Raw genomic sequence first — 21220 nt, forward strand, 5'->3', positions numbered from 1 at the left:
TATATATTTTTTTCTTTTTTATCATGTATGGTATATTTTTGGTCATAGCTGTAAACAGTGTTTGAGAACTAGCCCCTTTGCTTGACTTACAGATTGAACATTTTTTGCCTCACAGCAGATAGTTCCCCTGGTTAGATTCTCAACTGGGACGTATTCTGTACAGACTCTGCATGCCCTCCTTGTGTTTATATGGGTTTCCTGTGGGTGCTCCAGTCTCCTTCCACATGCCAAAGGCATACAGTAGGTGGACTGGATACTTTAAATTGGCCATAGGTGTGAGTGTGCACAAGAGTGTTTGGTGTGGAAGAGCAACAGTGACAGGGCTAACTACCCAATGGCGAGATCCTTGGCTCTAGATTATTGTCACTGTTGAAGTGACACCCTGACTCCATGTCCAAAAATGGGAAAAAGGGGTTGTGGATGGATGGATGGATGGATGGATGGATGGATGGATGGATGGATGGATGGAGGGATGGATAGATGGATGGATGGATGGATGGATAGATGGATGGATGGATGGATGGATCTGGATGGATGGATGGATCAAAGTACACATATTTAACTGTCAGGCACAAACTTTGAATAATGTATAACCGAGGGGGATAGAATTACTTTTTACTACGTTTATTGAATTATCATTTCAGACATAGGCAAACATACATTTTTATAAAACAACCCATAGTAACATGTTCCTAGTTACAAACATTACACATCACATATGTTTTTTTTGTACAACTGTCATCAACCAGACATTACACCAACTGCTCAATTCCTGCTTTTCCTTAAATGTTACTCCTCTTCCTCTAAAACACTATTCTGCATGTTTTCCCATAATTTCCATTTTCCTATGTAATTTGCTCCCACCCATTTCTAAAGATCCCACTTCCAGTTCTTTTATCTCTGTTATGATATTCATTACTTCAAATGCAGTTAGTTTAAACTTTGTTTTCCATTTTCTAGTAATTGCTTTTTGACAGCCACCAGAATTAAGCATTAACAAGGCCTTACCATGTCCCAGCAATTCAGATATTGTAACTCAACTAAAACAAACAAAAAAATAATTTCCTTAGTTACACCCATTTGTACAACCAATATTTCTGACAGAATATTCTGTAGGGAATTTTTGAAGTCTGCCAAATCATTGCACTCCTTAAACATATGTTCTGAGTTACTTCTTTCTTTCCCATCACACCTCCAAAGTTTGCCATCTACCTGAGGAAAAATTATTTGGAGTCTGCTTGGGGTATGAAAATGCCTATGCAAGTACTTCCAAGCAAAAATCCTAAATTGTCTAGACTTTGTTGCATATTTGGGATCCATAAATATATCCTCCCATTGTTTCTTTGTGAACTGTTTATTCAGTCTGTCTTTCTAGTCTTTACTAACCTGCTTTGATTCCTATAGTTATCATGCAAAATTTTATATGCCCTACTAATTATCCTTTTAAACACCAGCAAGTACGGGTAACCACAAGGTAAAAAATACTGAGGGCAAAATCCAAAACTCAGAATCCACAATTCCCTCAGTCAGGCACACTGGTTACGAGGAAAATTACAATTCAAATTGTACAAGGTATTTTAATAACAGCGAGACTCCAAATTGTCAGTACAAAACTCCAGATTAAGCGCTTTCATTCCACAAGGGAACTTCATCAGAATAGCACAATCCAAAATTCAAAGCACTTAAATAGTATCATCAATTAACATACACTTCCAGCGATAGGTTAATTGAATGATTACAAATAATTACGTATTAAAATATGGTCTAAGATATCTTAAAATCAAACGCAGTAGAATAATTGTAAAATGGATCAAGAGTATAGATGAAAAATACAACTGAACCTAAAACTAAACATAAAACTTATGTCTACATATAACAATGCATCTTCCAGCAAATGCCCAAGTATACCAGGAAAAACAAATTGTCAGCCAAAGTTTTACTTTAAGGCTCTCTTCCTTAAAATGGAACCCTGGGGGTGAACAAGCATTCAGCCTAAGCTGCCACATAAGTTCGCAGAACTCAAGGCTATTTTCCCAGTCACCACCCCTCTCAAATTGTTCAACTTATTCCAACACTCAAAATTTGAAACAGTCATCTGCATATACTAAAGTGTATTTAAAAAGGGTGTTGGTGTCTTTCTTTCTACTAATTTCGTAAAAATGCTCATAGATCCTTTATTTCAGCTTTCTTTCTGTTTTTCCAATATAATATGCAAAATAGACTGAGCAAAATGCTAAATAAACAACCCTCCTTGTCTGGCAGTTAAAATAGCTTTTGGCTTTCAAAATCCCACCAGGGTGGAGAAAATCAAGTCCATCTGTATCAGCAATAGAAGAACATTGGGGGGCACATACCACACTTATGTATGCCTCTCCTCTCTGTCCCAGTACTGTTGCTATTAATTAACAATAATTAATATTACTTCATCATTCTACCAGTACATTAGAAGCTATTTGCAGTTCCAGTTGGCAATTGAGTGGGTGACATGGGGCTTATTCCCAGTTTATTTAACTTTTCTACTATGACTATGTTTTCTTAAATATCCAGCTATTGAAGGAAAATTTTTTTGAGACCCTTTAATGAATTTTCTGCGTACAGCTCTGTACACATTGCTGTACATGTAATAGGAATACACAGGAGTTTTCATAAATTACTTTAACTGGGAAACATATGAAGACCTATGATGTAGATTTTCAGGATGGCATTAAGTAATCAGTTGTTTTATTTTTATGTTTTCCAGCACAACAGTCACAGGCAGCATGGAACTTATCCAAGGCAGGTTCTTTGATTCTGGCAGTAGTATTTCTGTCCATCAGTGCATTACCTGGTGAGTAAAATGACAGTGTCCTTCCATTTAATAACTTCTGTCAGAAAAGCTTTTTTCACATCCTTACAGTTCTTTAAATGTATTAAACATGTTTAGTTTTAAAGTCTTATTTTTGCTTTACTTTATCTCTAGCAGTCAATTCTTAATAAGAATTTTTACTCATATGTCATAATCCCAAGGTGATCTCCATTAAGAAAGTGATTTGAATAAGTACAGTTTATATATGGATACCTCGGCGTTTGTGAAAATCTACTGCCAATCATTAGCAGACCAGAGTTCCGCTGTGGCGACCCCTAACCGGGAAAAGCTGAAAGACAAACAACAACAACAACATATATGGATAGTATATTGGCTGAATTTATTGTGATCCTGTAGCTTCAGGGACTCAGCTTTAGAGGCATTTAATAACTTTACAGGGTAACCATAATATCAGTATTCACTGTAAACATAACAGACTTCAGATTTTGAGGTCCCCTAGGTCACAACTGTATACCTTTCCCCTTGGGCTACAGTAGCTTTGCATGTATTTACATTAGGTATACTGATCTTGTTTAAAAAAAAAATAAAAAAAACTGCTGTTATTAGCTGCTAAGCACAGGGTCCACTCTTAACATCAGTTGCATGCATCCCATGCATATTTGTAGCTTAACATTCATTCCCTTCCCAAAAAGGAATTAGTCAATTACAAGGAGAAATTAGGGCTGTGAAACAGTGTACATGTTAAGTAAACAATATGCACACTCCTAGAAGTGCTATTTTAATCCTGAAGACTTTCAGTGACATTTCTTTGCATTGTTTTGCTAGAGATTCATCCATTTAACAGTGTAAACCTCAATGCTTATCACACTGTCATAGTAATTTTAATTATTCTCCTTGTGACTTTTGTCGCATAGGTTCATAGGTGTGTACTAGACTAATGACCACATTGGCCTTTCTAAGCCTAGCAGTGCATGCCAAATGTATCTGACAAGTTTTGGTACCCTAAGTTTATTCTAAGGGATATATGTAGGCTAGAGTTTGCGTGCTCAAACATTTACAAGGTGCCCCAGTTCATTTATGTGGTCATTTTGTTGCCAGTCCTCATGCCTTTCATATTAGCATTCTGTCTCATATGTTTACCCACCTAACCTTTTTATTTCTTGTAAATACTTGAAGAGCATACTCTGGATTTTAGCTGTTTTCTTCTTACTTGCAAAGTAACTTTACTTATATGTAGCTCATGCAAGCTTAGCGTGTGTTACAATGTTTGTGCCCAACCAACCACACCAGCTAGAGGATCATTCTATGCATATACCCTCCGTTGAGTAAAAATATATCAAGATATCCCACCAAACGTTTCTTTTTTTCTTTCATTTTGGGAGAGTTTCTGTTATACACCAAAATCCAGCACAAATCTATCATTAAAGCCCATCAAAATTTTCCACTACCTTTCATATTGTGAAAATTTTTCTGTAGTGCATCACAATCCAGTAGCACAACCAACACACACACACACACACACACACACACACACACACACACACACACACACACACACACACACACACACACACACACACACACACGAGCGCACTCACGCACACGTGCACGCGCACATGCACACACGCACACACAAAGAAACAACAGTACTGTGATAAAGTGTTTATTCTAAATCAATTCTAAATCAAAGGCCAAAGAGTAACTACATTAACACAGCATATATATCACAAAATCACTTAAAGTTCATTTCACCTAAAACTCATTTCACTGACAAGTAGTACTCTAACGCAATTGAAAGGTATATGTCCTTTTCCCCACTGTAGTGTGATACTGGTGTTAGTATATATATTAAGGGGGGGGGTGCAGCCCCCCACCTACTTTGCTTTTACCAAATAATGTAAAACAAAACCAGGCAACATAAAACCAAAATAAGTGGGGGGCTATGCCCCCCACACACCCCTTAATATATATACTAACTCCAGGATCACACTACAGTGGGGAAAAGGACATATACCTTTGACTAGCCTTTTTGTACTACTTGTCAGTGAAATGAGTTTTAGGTGAAATGAGTTTTAGGTTAAATGAACTTTAGGTGATTTGGTCTTAGTGAAATGAGTTTAGGTGAAATGGGTTTTAGGTGAAGTGACACATACCCACACACACACACACACACACACACACATATATATATATATATATATATATATATATATATATATATATATACATATGGATATATATATTTTTTTGTTTGGTGTATTGGTTGTTGTACTGGATTGTATTGTGTTAAATATTGGTTCTTCCGAGCTACCATACATCACAGAACTGCACATATGAGGCTGTGAAAAAGTTCCTATAATGTTAGCTTGAAAAAATAAAATATGCTTTAAGTTGTTTAATTTTGTAGTTGTACTTGTACTGTTATACTTATCAGTGTTAGTTTTATATTTTTAATATTATTATTTTCAGTCATCTTTTCATTCATAATGTTATTATTTAGCTATTTTTCCCATTTATACTTAAAATATATTTAAAAGTATCGGGTAGTACTAAATTATACATATTGTATATTCTATCAATGATACGCGAATTTCTGGCGATTGTTTACATTAACTCACAGAAGAGTATTTTGCCCATGAGTGGAAGGTTCTGACTTGATTGACATCCTGATGGGACTGTCAGGACAGGCTCTGTACTGAAGTTTAACCCTTTCTGCACAAAGTAGGAGGGCAGGCAAAGGACTTTATCACAGTACTGGAGTTTAAGGGACAGTTTTTAACTATCATTCTAGTTCATTCAAGAAGTTAACAGAACAGCAATTTTTATCTTCTTTTTTTGTTTACATTAACATGCACTTTATGTCCAGCCATACTTGTCAACCTCTTAGCGCAAGAGAAATCTGGATAATGCCCAAAATAATGTATTTATTATTTAATGCAATACAAATAATGGGGGAACAAAGGCATCATATCATGGATGGATTTTAATTAATGCTGTTATAAACTTTAAAAAAAATGCCAGATTAAAAAGTTTTACTTTAGTATGCATTTTGCTTAAGGGTATGAAGTCTTACACTCAAATGTCTGTCATTTTGATTTGCCAGAAAGCTACAAATTTTATGAGGAAAAGAGACTATTACCTAATTGTGTAACTTTGAAACTCCATTGCCTAATGATGTGACTCAGAGCAAGTCATTTAACCAGACACTGGTCCTGGGCTGTGTGAAAAAGGTCCATGGAGATCAGTGCTGTACCCTGGAAAACAAATACAAATAAAATAAAATAAAACATTACTGACCAACTGCAGTCATCAGTGATGTACCAGAGAAACAAACAAACAAAAAAAATTACGAGGGATAGGGTGAAGACATAAGGCAAAACCAGGGACAATTGAGAGGTGTATGCTTTAAAACAAAGGACAGCTGAGAGTTGGACACATTCCAGTTAAGAAATGCACAACATAAAGCACCCTTTAAGTGAGCAGTGACTTTTCTACATTCCTGCAGCTGCTTAATAACTGACATCACCCTGGAGATGGTGCTTGCTACTGTGCATCCCGATATGTCTTAATATAAACAGCTGCCAGACCACCCTGGAGGTGATGCTCGCTACTGTGCATCCCGATATGTCTTAATATAAACAGCTGCCAGATCACTCTGGAGGTGGTGCTTGCTACTGTGCACCCCTATATGTCTTAATATAAACAGCTGCCAGATTTCTTTTGCACAATTTTATTGTCAGCTGCTGATGTAATGCAGTCCACAGAGTTTGCTAGGCAAGTAGGGAATAGAAGAAGATTGCCAGGCTATTCTTACGTACCACACACACACACACACACACACACACACACACACACACACACACACACACACACACACACACACACACACACACACACACACACACACACACACACACACACACAAGCAAACACACACACATACACAAAGGAAAATTTAGTGTAACCAATTATCTTTTGCATGTGGGAGAAAACTGGAATACTCAGTGAAAAAAGCAGACTCCAAACAGATGGTACCCCAACCAAGAATCAAACCAAATTGTCACCTCTTGCTGTGAGATAACAATGCTACTCACTTGTATTACCCCCTAATGCAGTTGAACACCATCTCTTAATGACTTTTTTGTTGAACAATCACTTCTAGTTTACAGGCTGCTCTGTAGAAAACTGTCAGTGCTAATGCAGCACAGATAAGTACTACTGTATTTATCTGCTTAAATAAAAGCCCCAGTTCTGGCAAAGTTGCCTTGTTGCTTGTGTTCAGTTGGGATACTGACTGATGATCCCGTTCCATATGTTATTGGTTATTCGACTCTAAAACAGAAATAAACTTTTTAAGCATATGTACACATGCACTCGATATATTTGTATATATATTTATGTATGTCTCTATGTATATTGATCGATCTATCTATCTCTGTATCTATACTTATATATATCTATATCTGGGTCTATATCATTTCAGCAAAAAACCTATTTATCGAATAACTATTTGTCAAACCCAAACTGTCAAAACCTCTCTTCATCGAACAGTTGCTTCATCAAACTTTTTCACAGGGAAAGAAATGGCTTTCCACCTAGCGCGCATCACTAAATTCTAAAAATGTAAAACCCACCCAAGTGGAGGGCTGTGCCCCCCACCCCCCTAGATAAATATACCAACTCTGAGATCACACTACAGTGGAGAAAAGGGCAAATTCCCAATGATGGCCAACCGTTGCTTTTCCCTGTGAAAAAAGTTTGATGAAATTGCCATTCGATGAAGAGACGTTTTGACAATTTAGGTTCGACAAATAGTTATTCGACAAATAGGTTTTTCGATCAAGTGATATATATACACTTATGTATAAGATGCAAACGTGACACTTAATTTGGAAAAAATGTGTTGCTTAAAATCTGCTAGTTATGTTTAATCTATTTATCTATTTTTAGTTTAATTTAACAGAATAAAATGTACTTTTCCACAGCTGCTGCTGTGTTTTATTCTTGTTTTTTTAACAAAATTTTACATGACTTACAATAAAGGTCTGAATTTCTAGATCTTCATTAATGTATATGGGTTACATTCATTCCACTGAAAATAAATTTTCAACATGATATTCACTGCACTGTTTCATTGATTCCTATTTCAACAAAAGTGTGTGCTTGTGTGTGTGTGTGTGTGTGTGTGTGTGTGTGTGTGTGTGTGTGTGTGTGTGTGTGTGTGAGTGAGTGTGTAAGAGAGAGAGAAAGTGGAGAGTGAAGAGTTAAGGATGTAAGCCTGTATATGGATGACTACTGGGCTGATGAATGTTGGTGTGTGTGAGCATGAGATTATCAGAAGTGTGTGTGTGTGTGTGTGTGTGTGTGTGTGTGTGTGTGTGTGTGTGTGTGTGTGTGTGTGTGTGTGTGTGTGTGTGTGTGTGTGTGTGTGCATTTGAATGTAAGGTGTTTCTTCAATCACAGCCAGCCTTTGGTCAACTGGTGCTCTAGGTAAAAGGGCTGCACAGCACCCCCCCCACTACCCCGTGCCTCCATCCTGGTCTACCTACACCATCCAGATTAGTTTTGTCTTCCTTTTTCTCACAGCTTGTCTTACTCTTCAATTTTTCCTATGTTAATTCAACATATTTTAAATAAACCATTACTTTACTACAAAAAATAAACAACTAAATACTGGAAAAGAGCCCCTGTTAGAGTGACACCCTAGGTGGCCACCTAGTTGGCCTATGCCAAGGCTGGCTATGTCTTCAATAGTGTATGTGAGATTGTTAGATTGGATGAGTAAAGCGTCTGTGTGTGTGTGTGTGTGTGTGTGTGTGTGTGTGTGTGTGTGTGTGTGTGTGTGTGTGTGTGTGTGTGTATATATATATATATATATATATATATATATATATATATATATCCACATGATTATATGTCACTTTATCGAACTGTATAAACATTGATGAAAACCACATCAATGCCAGCAATTCAAAACACAAAAAAATCTGGGAAAAAAAACTATGAAAAAGAAGCACCCAAAAAGGAAAGAAATATTTTCATTTTCCAGTCTCTAACCCAAATCCTATTGTTAGGGAAACTATTTTTTTGTAAATGAATTTATAGGGGCAGGGGCATAGTTACTATGCATGAGTAAGATGGTCAGAACACTATTTGATATTATGAAAAAGTGCTACTCAAAGTAATAGTTAAGTACAGTACCACATGGCAAAATGCCAGAAAATTTGTTTCAGGACCACACAGATTCAGCCTAATGTAAGATTCTGTGATACACCACAGAGTTAGGACTGTTCCCATTAAATAAACATCTGACTAAAACCACATTCTTTTATTCTCATGCCAACAATACAACTATCATCAGACTTTTCAGCGTGCTACCCAAGTGCAAAAGACCTGCCTCTTTCAGTTTCTTGGATCTTAACACTGGTGTAGTGTTCAGTACAATGATAAAATAGACAGATTGTGGACTGAAAATTGTCACATCTTAAGAGGGCAGGTGTCTTATGCAAAGAATACTAGTGACCAACCACCTTAAAAAATCATTCCCATTCAGCAGCGTCAGTATTATAGGTCTGCTGAAAGTAACCTTGAAAGGGAAGGTAGATGCTGAAAAGTAGAGCTGCTGTGTGATTTTGTAAATATACACTGCAGTGACAAAACTGGAGGTTTTGGCAGAAAATTGTATAGTTATAGCTAAATTTCATGAAATGTGCCACTTTTATTTTGCCAGTACATCTGATCTAATCTTGTTAGAATTTCTTTCCTTTTACTACAGATGAAAATTCAGCATACACAGTAAGTGTTTTATTTAGAACCATGTTATAGTGTGAGATCTCTTGCTTAATGTGAAACTAGTCCCTGTTGCATATTTCCATAAAGAAGTCCCTTTCCTCTGATTAGTGAGCCATATAAGGACTTAGTTGGGTTTCTGTCCCATGGTACACTTTTGTGGATTTGTTTATGACTACTATTGCATGTATGTCTGACCTAAGAAGAGCTGAGTAGGAAAGCCAATGTGGAGTATAACAGCTGGATTTCTGCCTCTAGCTCTGCTGACACACCTCAGGAATCAGGAAAGTACTCCGAGCTCTAGAAGGCTGAATATTGTAAAAGGTGAGACAGGGTGCCTGATGGCATCTCTCTTTCTCTCTCTCTCTTTCTCTCTTGCTTTCTTTCTTTCTGTGTCCTTGGAAGGTGAGGAGCCTAACTGGACAAATCCATGTAGGTAATTTGAAATGTATCACAACTTTTTTATTTCAATATGTGTAGGGAGCATAGATTCTCCATTCAGGGGGCTTCAGTCCCAATTCCTGTCATCCATTTACTTAAGTATCGCTACTACTGAAGTCTCTAAACCTTAGTATAAATTGTGAAACTTTTCAGTGAGTGCAGATTCAAATACTGTACCTAATCTTATTTGATCAGGTGGCATTAATCAGTGACTCTGTCTGCCAACCAACAACTGAGACAGTTCAAAAGGGACTCTTAGTCAAAGTTAGAAGCCATGCCAGGACATGGGTTTGTGCGTGCACTCTGGCATTTTTGTGTGTCCCAGATTTCTGACTGGGGACCAGATAGGAAAAAAAGTCTCCTGAAGTCTAGGAAAATATTTTGTACACAGGCCTTCTCCTTTAGAGGCATCATACCCATTTGGAATGATTGTACTCAAATTTCTTAATGGTTGGCTGCAGAATTTATAACCAGGTCAAGTGGAAATGCAAGAAATCTGAGCACAGATGCCTTATCTCAGAGTTAACTAAACTTTAAAAATTGGTTTCTGTACAATATAATTATGTTTAAACTAAGGACACCCTGCTAAGACATTTTAACACCAGTAACAACGGTGACACTTGCAGTAATTTCCTACATGCTAAGAGATCATCCAGGTATGCTGTGTCAGTTACGTTTACAAAGAGTCTTGAAAATGCCCTGAGCTGTATTCCAGTTCATTAACAGATAAGAATTAGGTTGTGTGAAGTTAAAATTAATTCTGCATTGGGTGCCAAGAGGACTTTTAGCTTTAATATGAAAAGAGACCTTCAGTCATGAAGGTAAGGCAAGAATTATTTGTCTGTAATGCAGTAAAATTGTATTTTTCTTGAACTAGCTCAATCCTTGCAGTACAGAGCAGTGGCCATATATCTGAATTTCATGCTAAGTCTTTTCTATGTAAACTTCCTCCTCATACCCCATCTTTTGCAATCAGCAGATTATCCAAAACAAACCAGCAGTTTAATATCATTGCAGAGAAGGCCACTTAACTTGTAAGAAATTATTTTACAAGAAGGTAAATTACTAATAGCTGTCCAAGTTTTATTTGTTTAATGAAAAATGTTTCCATAACCACAACCACCATCTTGATTAAGGAAGATGGAAAAGCATGAAGGAAACCAAAGTTGAACAGTGGCTTTATGTTAGGAATGCACTTTCACTAAAACACTTTTCTAAAAGCCATAGAAACTAAAATATTATAGCTGTACGGAAGAGGGTAAGCTTCACTCACTGCGTATATGAGTTTTACTCTGACTATTGCTTTAAATGGACACTACTATGAAATCTTAGTACAAATGCATAGCATATGTCTGTGTGTGTGTGTGTGTGTGTGTGTGTGTGTGTGTGTGTGTGTGTGTGTGTGTGTGTGTGTGTGTGCGCGCGTGCAAGTGTATTTGCGTGTGTGTGTGTGTGTGTGTGTGTGTGTGTGTGTGTGTGTGTGTGTGTGTGTGCTGCAAATAAGATATCACATTTCATTAAAAGTGCACGTAGTCTGTAACAATAATTATTACCAAAATATTTGTTTGGCTTTGCCTCTTATGTCAAAAGCTGTACCAAATACGTGGTTCGTGCATGTGTCTTAGCATATCAGATACATAATTAAGTAACATTTAAAATACTTCCAGTCATGAGCTTTGTGGCAGCAGATTTCTTTATGCCATGTGTAATTCTCAATTGAGTCTGGTATTGGGGAGCCAGCAGTTGTGGGGTGGGGTAGGGAAGGAGTGCTAATTCAATAACATCATACTCCTTCCTATGGCAGAAGTGATAATTCCAGTGGAGACCAGTGACACTGGTCAAATTACAAGCTGCATGACAAATGTGGTATTGAAAGCTGGAGGTGTTGTGCACTTATGCCAATGAGCAGACAGCCTAGATACAGACCACCTCATTTCAGACCTGTTAATACTGCCAAGGGTCTTTCGGAAACTGTAGTTTTTACAAAAAAAATTATCTTGAGGTATGATGATGTTGTGTAGTCCTAATCTCTCATCTACTTTTATGAGGTATGTTATGGGGGTGAGGAATTACAGTGTGTATATGTATCTGTATATCTGTGTGTGCTTGCATATACATATGTCTTGTACATATATATATATATATATATATATATATATATATATATATATATATGCACACACACACACACACACACACACACACACACACACACACACAGATACATATGTAGATTGCAACATTTTCCCATATCTTTTTATGTTGATGGCTGCAGGTGATTCATGCTCTGGTTCTTGTTTGAGTACAGCAGTGCAAGTAAATGAGTATGTTCTATTCACTTACATTGCTTAGCTATGTTGTGAGGACTATTTTCTCCAAGATCAGTAGACAGTGGGTTAAGGGAATTTGTGTTTTTCCCCAGTGTGGTATCTCCTATTTTGATATATTGCATTTTGATCTAGCATTACAGTGGTTATTCAGTTCAGTATTATTCAGTTCAGTATACATACACTGTCTGCCTGCGGTGGTGGTGCTGCGGTAGCATTGTCGCCTCACAGTAAGATGCTGTCCGGTTCAATTCTCAGCTAGAGCGTCTTCTGTGTGGAGACATGCGTGAATGGGCGTACCTTCATTGAAGGTTGTGCGTCAGGGCTGGTAACTCAGCACTTAAAAATCAAGTACCAATCATTAGTGGGCCAGAGTTCCGCTGTGGCGACCCCTAACCGGAAAGCCGAAAGACACAACAAAAATACATACACTGTCTCTCTGTCTGTCTCTCCCTCCCTCCCTCTCTCTGTATATATATATATATATATATATATATATATATATATATATATATATATATGTATATATATATATATATATATATATATATATATATATATATATATATATACATACACACACACACATGTGTGTGTGTGTGTGTGTGTGTGTGTGTGTATGCACAAATGCATTATGTATTATGGTAAAAGCTCGATGGCAACTTGTATAGTTAGCATATTGCAGGGAAATCCCATGATAGCCCAGTAAATATGAAAAACCTGAAAAAGCTTTTGTTAAAAGTAGGCCTTGTAGCCATAGTGCTAAGGACATTTGCCTTTCCTAGAGAAGGATTGCAAGTCTAAGAGTTGGGATTGTTGGTGGACCCAGTCCAGAGAAAGCTGTGGAAGTAGCAGAAGGCTTGTTGGAAGTCTTGTGGATTTACTTGGTGAATCCGGGAACCAGTTTGTGGATGCCTGTGGGGATTGCAAGGTAGCTTCATCCGAGCTGCAGCATCTTGTATGTGAACAAGGACTATTGTGCTTCACTGAGAAACTTTAAAATTGAACTCATAAACATAGAGTTAAACTGTGAGTTGACCAAAAGTATGCTTATTATATTCTGTTTAAGTTGGAGATAAGCTTTGGTTTTACATTTCACTGTAAACAAATTACACCTAAAATGAAGAAAGCATCTCCAATGTGTTACACCTGCTACACTGGTGACTGGCAGCAGGCACATTATATAAACCTATCAACACTGTTTTCCCATTTGTAAATCACATCCTATAAGTGCAAGAACATTTTCACTATTTAGCTCATCTGCAGAGAGTTAACTGATTATGTTCTCAGTGTGTACTCTACCTGAGGAGAAATAACTGTTACATCTTTTCTTACTCTATTCAAAGAGAAAGCGAGAGAGAGACTGAGAGACAGAGAGAGATTTCTTTTTTTTTTTCACCAGAATGGAGAGAGAACCTCACAGACACTTCTGGTGCAGTCCAACACAAATCTGGATCAAGATTTAAAGATAAATGGACAGGTGAGGATACTTTGAAAGGAGCTAGAATATGGCTTTGAAGGGATAGAAGAACCTGTGTGTTATCAGATACCTGTTATTTATTTATTTTACATTTGTTCACCGGGAAAGTCCGACTGGATAAAGGTACTTTTTCAGCAGAGGCCTGGGGAGAAGAGCTTCATACATACGAAATACAAGTATTGTAAAAGTTAAGAAACATGAAATAAGATTCCAGTAGCATTCACAAGCAATGATAGAATACTGATGGAGGGTGCAGTTCATTGGATGTTACATAAACAAATATGAGAGACAGGACTATATAGATTTAAATGAGTAGGAGAGACAGTATTAATAGAAGTGAGGTCATGGTTTGGTGTAAAATAGCACTGGCTGAGCAACATGTAGTTAAATATTCTGAGGTTATACTTATCCAGGAGAGTTACAAGAACAAAGCCAAGTGTCTGCTACGTCAGCAGTTAGGAGCTTTTTAAACTGTACAGTGGAGCAGTTGGAGGTAATAAGGGTTGGCAGTTTATTCCATATTTTAGGAATGACATTTGAGAAGAGTGATTCCCCAGAAGAGTTGTTAGCTTTGGTGGTTTCTAGAAGGAGTTACTAAGTCTTAGCTGAAACACCCAGTTGCTGAGTTAGTGAAAGGTCAGTGCAGAAGCTGAATGGGTAGAACAGATAGTCCATGACATGAAACATTGTTAGAAGATTGTAGCCTTTAAAATAACGAAGTCTGTGTGTGTGGTTATACAGACGGTGAGACTCATAGCAATAAACCCACTAAGGGAAGAAAGTGAATCTCTGTAGAGCCCAGGGTGCCCTCCCTGTAATGTCAGAGCAAAAGGCTAGTCAGAAACAGGACTCTCAACAACAGGTACTTAAATGGGCAAAAGTTACTGAACAAAAAGTAAAGGAATTGTCAACCAAAAGAAGAAGAAGAAGAAAGTCACTGGCTACTGGTGTACTTTTTAGAGGAAAGAATGGGAGAAGAACAAACACCCATACCTGCATTTATAAGTGAAGAGACTAGATCGCCTACTTCATGTCACTTTACTGACAAAACTGCTCCTGACCTGACAGATTTAAAGTTATGCAATTAAAATTGTAAGTAAAGAGAATACATTAAGCAGGGGTAGCAAAAGTATAGCCAGAATAAGAAAACCGGCTGAGGAGATTGGATCCATACCCATATTTTAAGTTGAGGAGTGATTTGCTGTACAGAGAAAACAGAACTTAAGCAAAATGCCACATCAGTTACTAGTTCCAAAGTATTCTGAAACACTTCTGCAGAAAATGGCACCTAGACATAGTTTATGAGGGACACTCCGAGATGGACAAAATCCACATCTAGAATTGTAGCTAGCTTTTTTGACCTGGTGTAAATTAAATATACTGAAAACGTCTGCACAACATATTCAGAATGCCACAAGACAGCATTACATGCTTTGTTCATAAGTCTGCTGATACCTATGTCTGTTATTGAACCTCCATCCCACAGATAACTATGGATTTTGTAATTCCATTAGTAAACTCTAGTACTGGTTACCAATGCATAATAGCAATTATTAACTATGATACAAATTGTCCTGAAGCAGTACCAATACAAAAAATAAAATGTTAAGTCAATAGTCAGAAAACAAGTGTTACTTTTCTCCAGGGCGGAGATTCACAAAGAAATGCTCTCCGAGAAGGTAACCCCCTCCCCTCCATGTATGTACAGGATAAGTCAATGGCTTTGCCATTGGTTTAAATTAAAGCATTTAAAAATGCCAGTTTACAACTCTCAAACAGATGGGTTAAGGTCAGTCTTTACTAAAATTCTGACATCTGTGCTAAAGAAGGCTACAAACAGAATGGTAAGAACTGTGATCAGTTACCTTCCTACTTCAATGTAACTGCAAGAGAAGTGCCCAAAACTTCCACTGGTTGTACTCCATTTGAGTTATTATTTGGTAGGTATTCATGAGGCTTGTTGGACATAACAAATGAGACTTGAGAGGATTAAAAACCTAATTTAAAAGCATGATAGCTAACTTTAAGACTTGCAAATTAGGTTAAAATTGTGATGCCAATAATTAAGAACATATACAAAGGGAACAAGAAGTGTAGTCATGGGTATATCATAGATATGCCACACTTTGAGCGTTTAAAACTACAGACAAAATGTTAGTATTAGCTACCTCTTTTGAAAGTAAGTTCCTGTCAAGATGCCAAGACTCTTTGAGGTTGTACAGGACATGAGTAAGGTTAACTACAAAATATGGCAAACTGAAATAGAAAACCAGATATCACATAAATGTAAGCAAACATTGGAAAGAAGCTGACACTTTTGTAGACAGCCTGGGACTTAAGATAGATATCAAAATTATGGTACCAGGGAATTCTATTCCTGCTTTTTCAGTAGACAAAATGTTGTCTAAATGTAGAGAAGCAAGAAGTAAAACAGTTATTACTGAGAGAGAAAGCTTTTTTCTCCCTAAGCTACTGATAGAACAGATTTAATGCATCTTACAGCATTATATTGAAACTTTGTAAGGGAGAAGGCAAACCAAAAACATTATTGGATACCAGAGTCCTAAAGAAAAGAAAGATGTGAAGAAGTGAAAAAACATTAAATTGTGAAGTATTAAGGAGTCTTAAAGTGAATGGCACAGTCCAGTTTGTTGGTCTCTCAAATGAATGACTCCATATTTTTGCAGGGATTTCCAAAAACTATCCAAATATGACAAATATAAAATGACCAAAGTTGATGAGCCCATACAGAGTTAGGTAAATGACCATCCTAGATTTAAACAACTGTTACTGCAGATATTCTTCACCCCCAAAGCCAAAGAGGACAGAATTCTCCATCCTTGAATTTCTTCTTCAGTATATCTTATCCTCTGGATATCAATCAGTTCCTGCTACTTTACAAAGCCTCATGGATAAATTCTGCAGCCTCACTTTGGGTACATATTATTATACCTTGATGACACATTAATTTATTCAGAACATTGGGAGTCACAATTATCCAAGTACAGTATGTGCAGGAATGTACCAAGAGAGTCTGAAGTTACAGTAAACTGAAATCTATCCCCTGGTCTGAGACATGCCTCTCAACATGTCCAGATTTTTGCCTTGTATTTTTGGTCTGTTCCTCATAAAATGTGTGGCTTTCTGGCAAATCCCTGAGGATTGAAGTCTCTAAATAATGACATGTATTTAAGTTTCAGACCTCGTATTATTTAGAAAATACTATGTTAATATAAATCCTGTTATTTTAGCAACTTTCTATGTTTTAAAGTCAATATTTGAAATCTGTCCATATTTTTGGACCTTTGTTCCCCTTATTTTAGGCTTTGTCCAGTTTTTTTGTGCCAAGAGGTTGAGAGGTATGGTCTGAGATAGTCTTGGCTGACCCTGACTTTACTAAACCTTCTACTTTGGGAAGCTTGTCTCAGGAATTAGGATGTATGGAAGACCAAGTCTGCTACCTAAGTAGGAATCTATATCTCACTATTAAGTGGGCAAACACTGTTGGCCATGGTTTTATTATGGTAACTCACTAAGTAGCCCTGTATGCACAAGTAACAGGATGCATCATTAGACATAGGTTTGTCAACAGCCACAGGAATACAGACGGGTTATCTTGGTCCCATAAATCAACCCATTCAGAATAGAACTAAATCTATGTTGTGGGTTTGGGGAGGGTGATTGTGGCACAGTGGCTGTTTCTCATACAAAAGTGCCATTCCCTGATATGGCTCTGACACCCCTCAACTCTATTACGGATGTAGCAAGTAGCTTTCTACAGTTACAATACTAAATACAAAGAACCTCAACACATTAGCCCTAACTGCAGTTACAGTACTTGGCATTCATGCATTCATTTCTGAATGCTGGTAGTGCAATAAAACTACATCAGCAACTACCAGTCATGCCCTCTAGCACCCTTCACCCTGCCCTAAACACTTCACACACACACACACACACACACACACACACACACACACACACACACACACACACACACACACACACTCACTATATATATATATATATATATATATATATATATATATATATATATATATATATAGTATATATTCCAGTAAGAACTTACGTGGGTCACATTAAAATGATGTTGTTTTGTTATAATCAGAACTTGTATCCACAGTGATCAGAAGCATTTCTTCCAGTGGGGAGGAATTTAAGTTATGAGTTGAGGTTCTTTCTGGAGCCTGACTACAGGAAGCTGTGAAAGTGGCAAAGGAATTTCTGAAATTCCTGTAAATTTATTTGAAGAATACCTGGAGCATATTTGTGGATGCACCTGGGGATTACAAGGCACTGTGGTCTGTGTTACAGTGAAATATGAAGGTCTGTGGTCCAATGAGAAGCTTTAAAACTGGACTGGAAAAACACCAAACTGTAAGATAGCTAGAACTGTGTTAAGTTAAAGTGTGATTATTATTTGCTATTTAACTACAATTAAACTGAAGTTAGTGCTCCCACTGTGCCATACCTGCTAAGATGTATAAAACATGCGCACACAGACACACACACACACACACACACACACATATATATGTATGTATATGTATATGTATATATGTAGAGAAATAGACATATATATATATATATATATATATATATATATATATATATATATATATATATATAGATATAATGTGTGTGTACCAGAAATCAAAGAGTACCAGAAACACAAGGTCTAGGGACCTAAATTTTGTCTGTGAGTTAAACAGAACATGCTGGAGAGACAGATGTGTGTCCCAGAGACTGCCCGTGCAATGGAACAGGCTTCCCATCCATGTGAAGCTAAGTTCATTTATTACCCAGTGGATGGGGAATAGGAAATTTACATTGGGCCTAGCAGCCATGTCCCTTATGGACAGAGGTAGCTTATAAATGCCTGTCCCTCAATGTCCTGTTTGGATAGAGGACATCATTATTCATTCAGGAAGACTTGGCTAGGCTTAGAAAGACCCCCCCCCCAGGGTTGTCAGCCTAGTAATAGTCTATGAATCTATGTGTGTGTGTAGTACTGATATTTACTTAGGAAGTCAAGAGGTGAAATTGTGACTACTTAAATGAATGTATTTAGTAACTTAGGGTGTTAATAACTGCAGCAAGGGATTAGGCAGAAGTTGGGTGACTGCTCTGGGCACTATGACCTAGCAAAAGGTCTACTGTAAGCAGTTACAATCTGCTTTGCTTCATGTTGTTAGTAATCTCTGTAGACAATTAGTGTGGCTCTCTATCTAGAATAGTCTGCAATTTCGGAGGTGTTACACTTGAAAGCATGTAGAGAATGTAAAGTAAGTTCAGAAACAGCAGGAAGAAACTACCTGTACAAGTGGATCTGTAAAGAAAGAAAGAAAGAAAAAAGTAACATAATATGTGGAGTCTAGAAGAAAAGAGCTAGGGTTGGGCATGATAGTCACATTTAAGAACATGAAAGAAAAAAGAAAAGTCTTGCACCATATTTAAAACAGTGGATTATTTGAAGAAATAATCCTTCATTGCCTGATCACAGTAGCACCTGTGATTCTCCTCATGCTGACACACTCTCTGGCCACTGGTGAGGGCTGAAGTTTGATGTTTTGTGGTGCAGTCTACATGTGCTGCAGCAGTATGTGTAAATAGGTAGCAATGGATCTGTTCAGTGGTGTGTGTGTGTGTGTGTGTGTGTGTGTGTGTGTGTGTGTGTGTGTGTGTGTGTGTGTGTGCGCGCGCGCGCATGTAGGTGGATATGAACTATCCTGCTGACTGTGCATCCGCTTTTGTGGTGCAGTCTACATGTGCTGCAGCAGTATGTGTAAATAGGTAGCAATGGATCTGTTCAGTGGTGTGTGTGTGTGTGGGTGCGCGTGCGCTTGCGTGCATGTGGGGGAATATGCACTATCCTGCTGACTGTGCATCCGCTTCTTACCTTAGTTTGGAGATAAAAACAAGTCTGTAGTATATAGCAAGAAGAGGGATTGATGTGGACTTCTTCTGGATAGAGTGCACATTGTGACTGAGTTTTAGGAACGTAAATAGTTAAGAAATTAATGTTTTCCTAAAGTACTGGTGGTTTATTCTATGTATTATGTTATGTACTGATAATGAATGAGGTTCTAACACTTTAAATGTGATCAGAGATGGAATGATATACAAGGCATATTGCCAAACAAAGAAATGATAATGTCATTTTAAAGGGAGTAAAATGAATAGTATAGCTATTCTACTGAAACCTTGGCAAGGAAAATATTTTATGACAAACATAAATAAATAGATGATTACTGGTATTCAGTATACAGGGTTTTGGAGTGATTTATTTGTGGGATTCCAGTAAAAATAAATGTTAGTACTGTAACACAGCCCAGTAATATTTTAGACTCTTAAATGGTATGACTTCCAGATCTTCTGAGTATATTTGGTCTGAATACATGGACAGAAAGGTCTTCTTAGGAAATGCTGCAGTAGTTAAGTGAGTTGTGGGGGATGACAACTGTATTTAAAGTTAGGGGGCGTGAGATGGAATTTTGAGGCTACACTTCAAATATATTTAAAGATAATCAGCATTTGAGCAAAGAAGTGATAACCATATGTTCATTGTAAGAGATGTGTTATAATACACTTTCAAACAAATAACAGAAAAAGCTAAATCAGTTGAATATTAGTAGTAGGTAGTTTTGAAGGATGTCACAAAGTAAAGAATTTGGGTGATACAGACCACTTCTTGCTTTCAATGGAATGTCAATGTGTCTTAAAAGCAGTTGTCAGGGTCAAGAGGCCATTGTGATGCATTTCTAGAGATTATTGCATTGGAGACAGTAAAGAAACAAAGCTGTCAACATGTATGTATGGCCTTGTTTGGGATATATATATATATATGTATGTATGGCCTTGTTTGGGTTATATATATATGTATGTATGGCATTGTTTGGGTTATATATATATGTATGGCATTGTTTGGGCTTACTTTTGGAAAACTTTTGGTGACCATATCTTGGTAATGAGATAGAATTCACTAAGAAAGTTTAGAGAAGGTTAAGCAAGACCATTATATGAAGAAAATACTGCCACATTTGGCATGTTTTTGCTTGAAGAGAGCATGCTGTAGATTTTTTATGGCTGTTACAGATAAAACTGGAGATTTATTCTGGTAACAGTAAATGGTAGTTGTGGAACAAGGATCAAGATTAACAGACTAATGATAATATTTAAGTAAAATTATTTACTAAAAATATTGATCCTTGGATTATGTTGTAGAAGATGGATCTGCACTGCTGTGATGACTGGGACAAGATGCTGAAAATTGGCATGCAAGGGACAGTTACTTAGGTAGTTAACTGCCAATCCTGAATAGCCTTAGAGGCAGATGTGCTGTCATTTATTGCTATT

General features: G+C 37.2%; 1 protein-coding gene across 1 annotated transcript in view; it reads left to right on the forward strand.

The window, feature by feature from the left end:
- LOC122801248 overlaps positions 1-21220 on the forward strand; it is a 158116-nt gene that overhangs the window by 96767 nt on the left and 40129 nt on the right. The window contains exon 3 of the mRNA XM_044070801.1: positions 2741-2827. Within this exon, the coding sequence (XP_043926736.1) occupies positions 2741-2827 (87 nt within the window). The remainder of the gene's footprint in view (positions 1-2740; positions 2828-21220) is intronic.

The sequence above is a fragment of the Protopterus annectens genome, chromosome 4.part1 (assembly GCF_019279795.1).
Source record: "Protopterus annectens isolate FY-2018-M chromosome 4.part1, PAN1.0, whole genome shotgun sequence".
NCBI classification, from domain to species: domain Eukaryota; kingdom Metazoa; phylum Chordata; order Ceratodontiformes; family Protopteridae; genus Protopterus; species Protopterus annectens.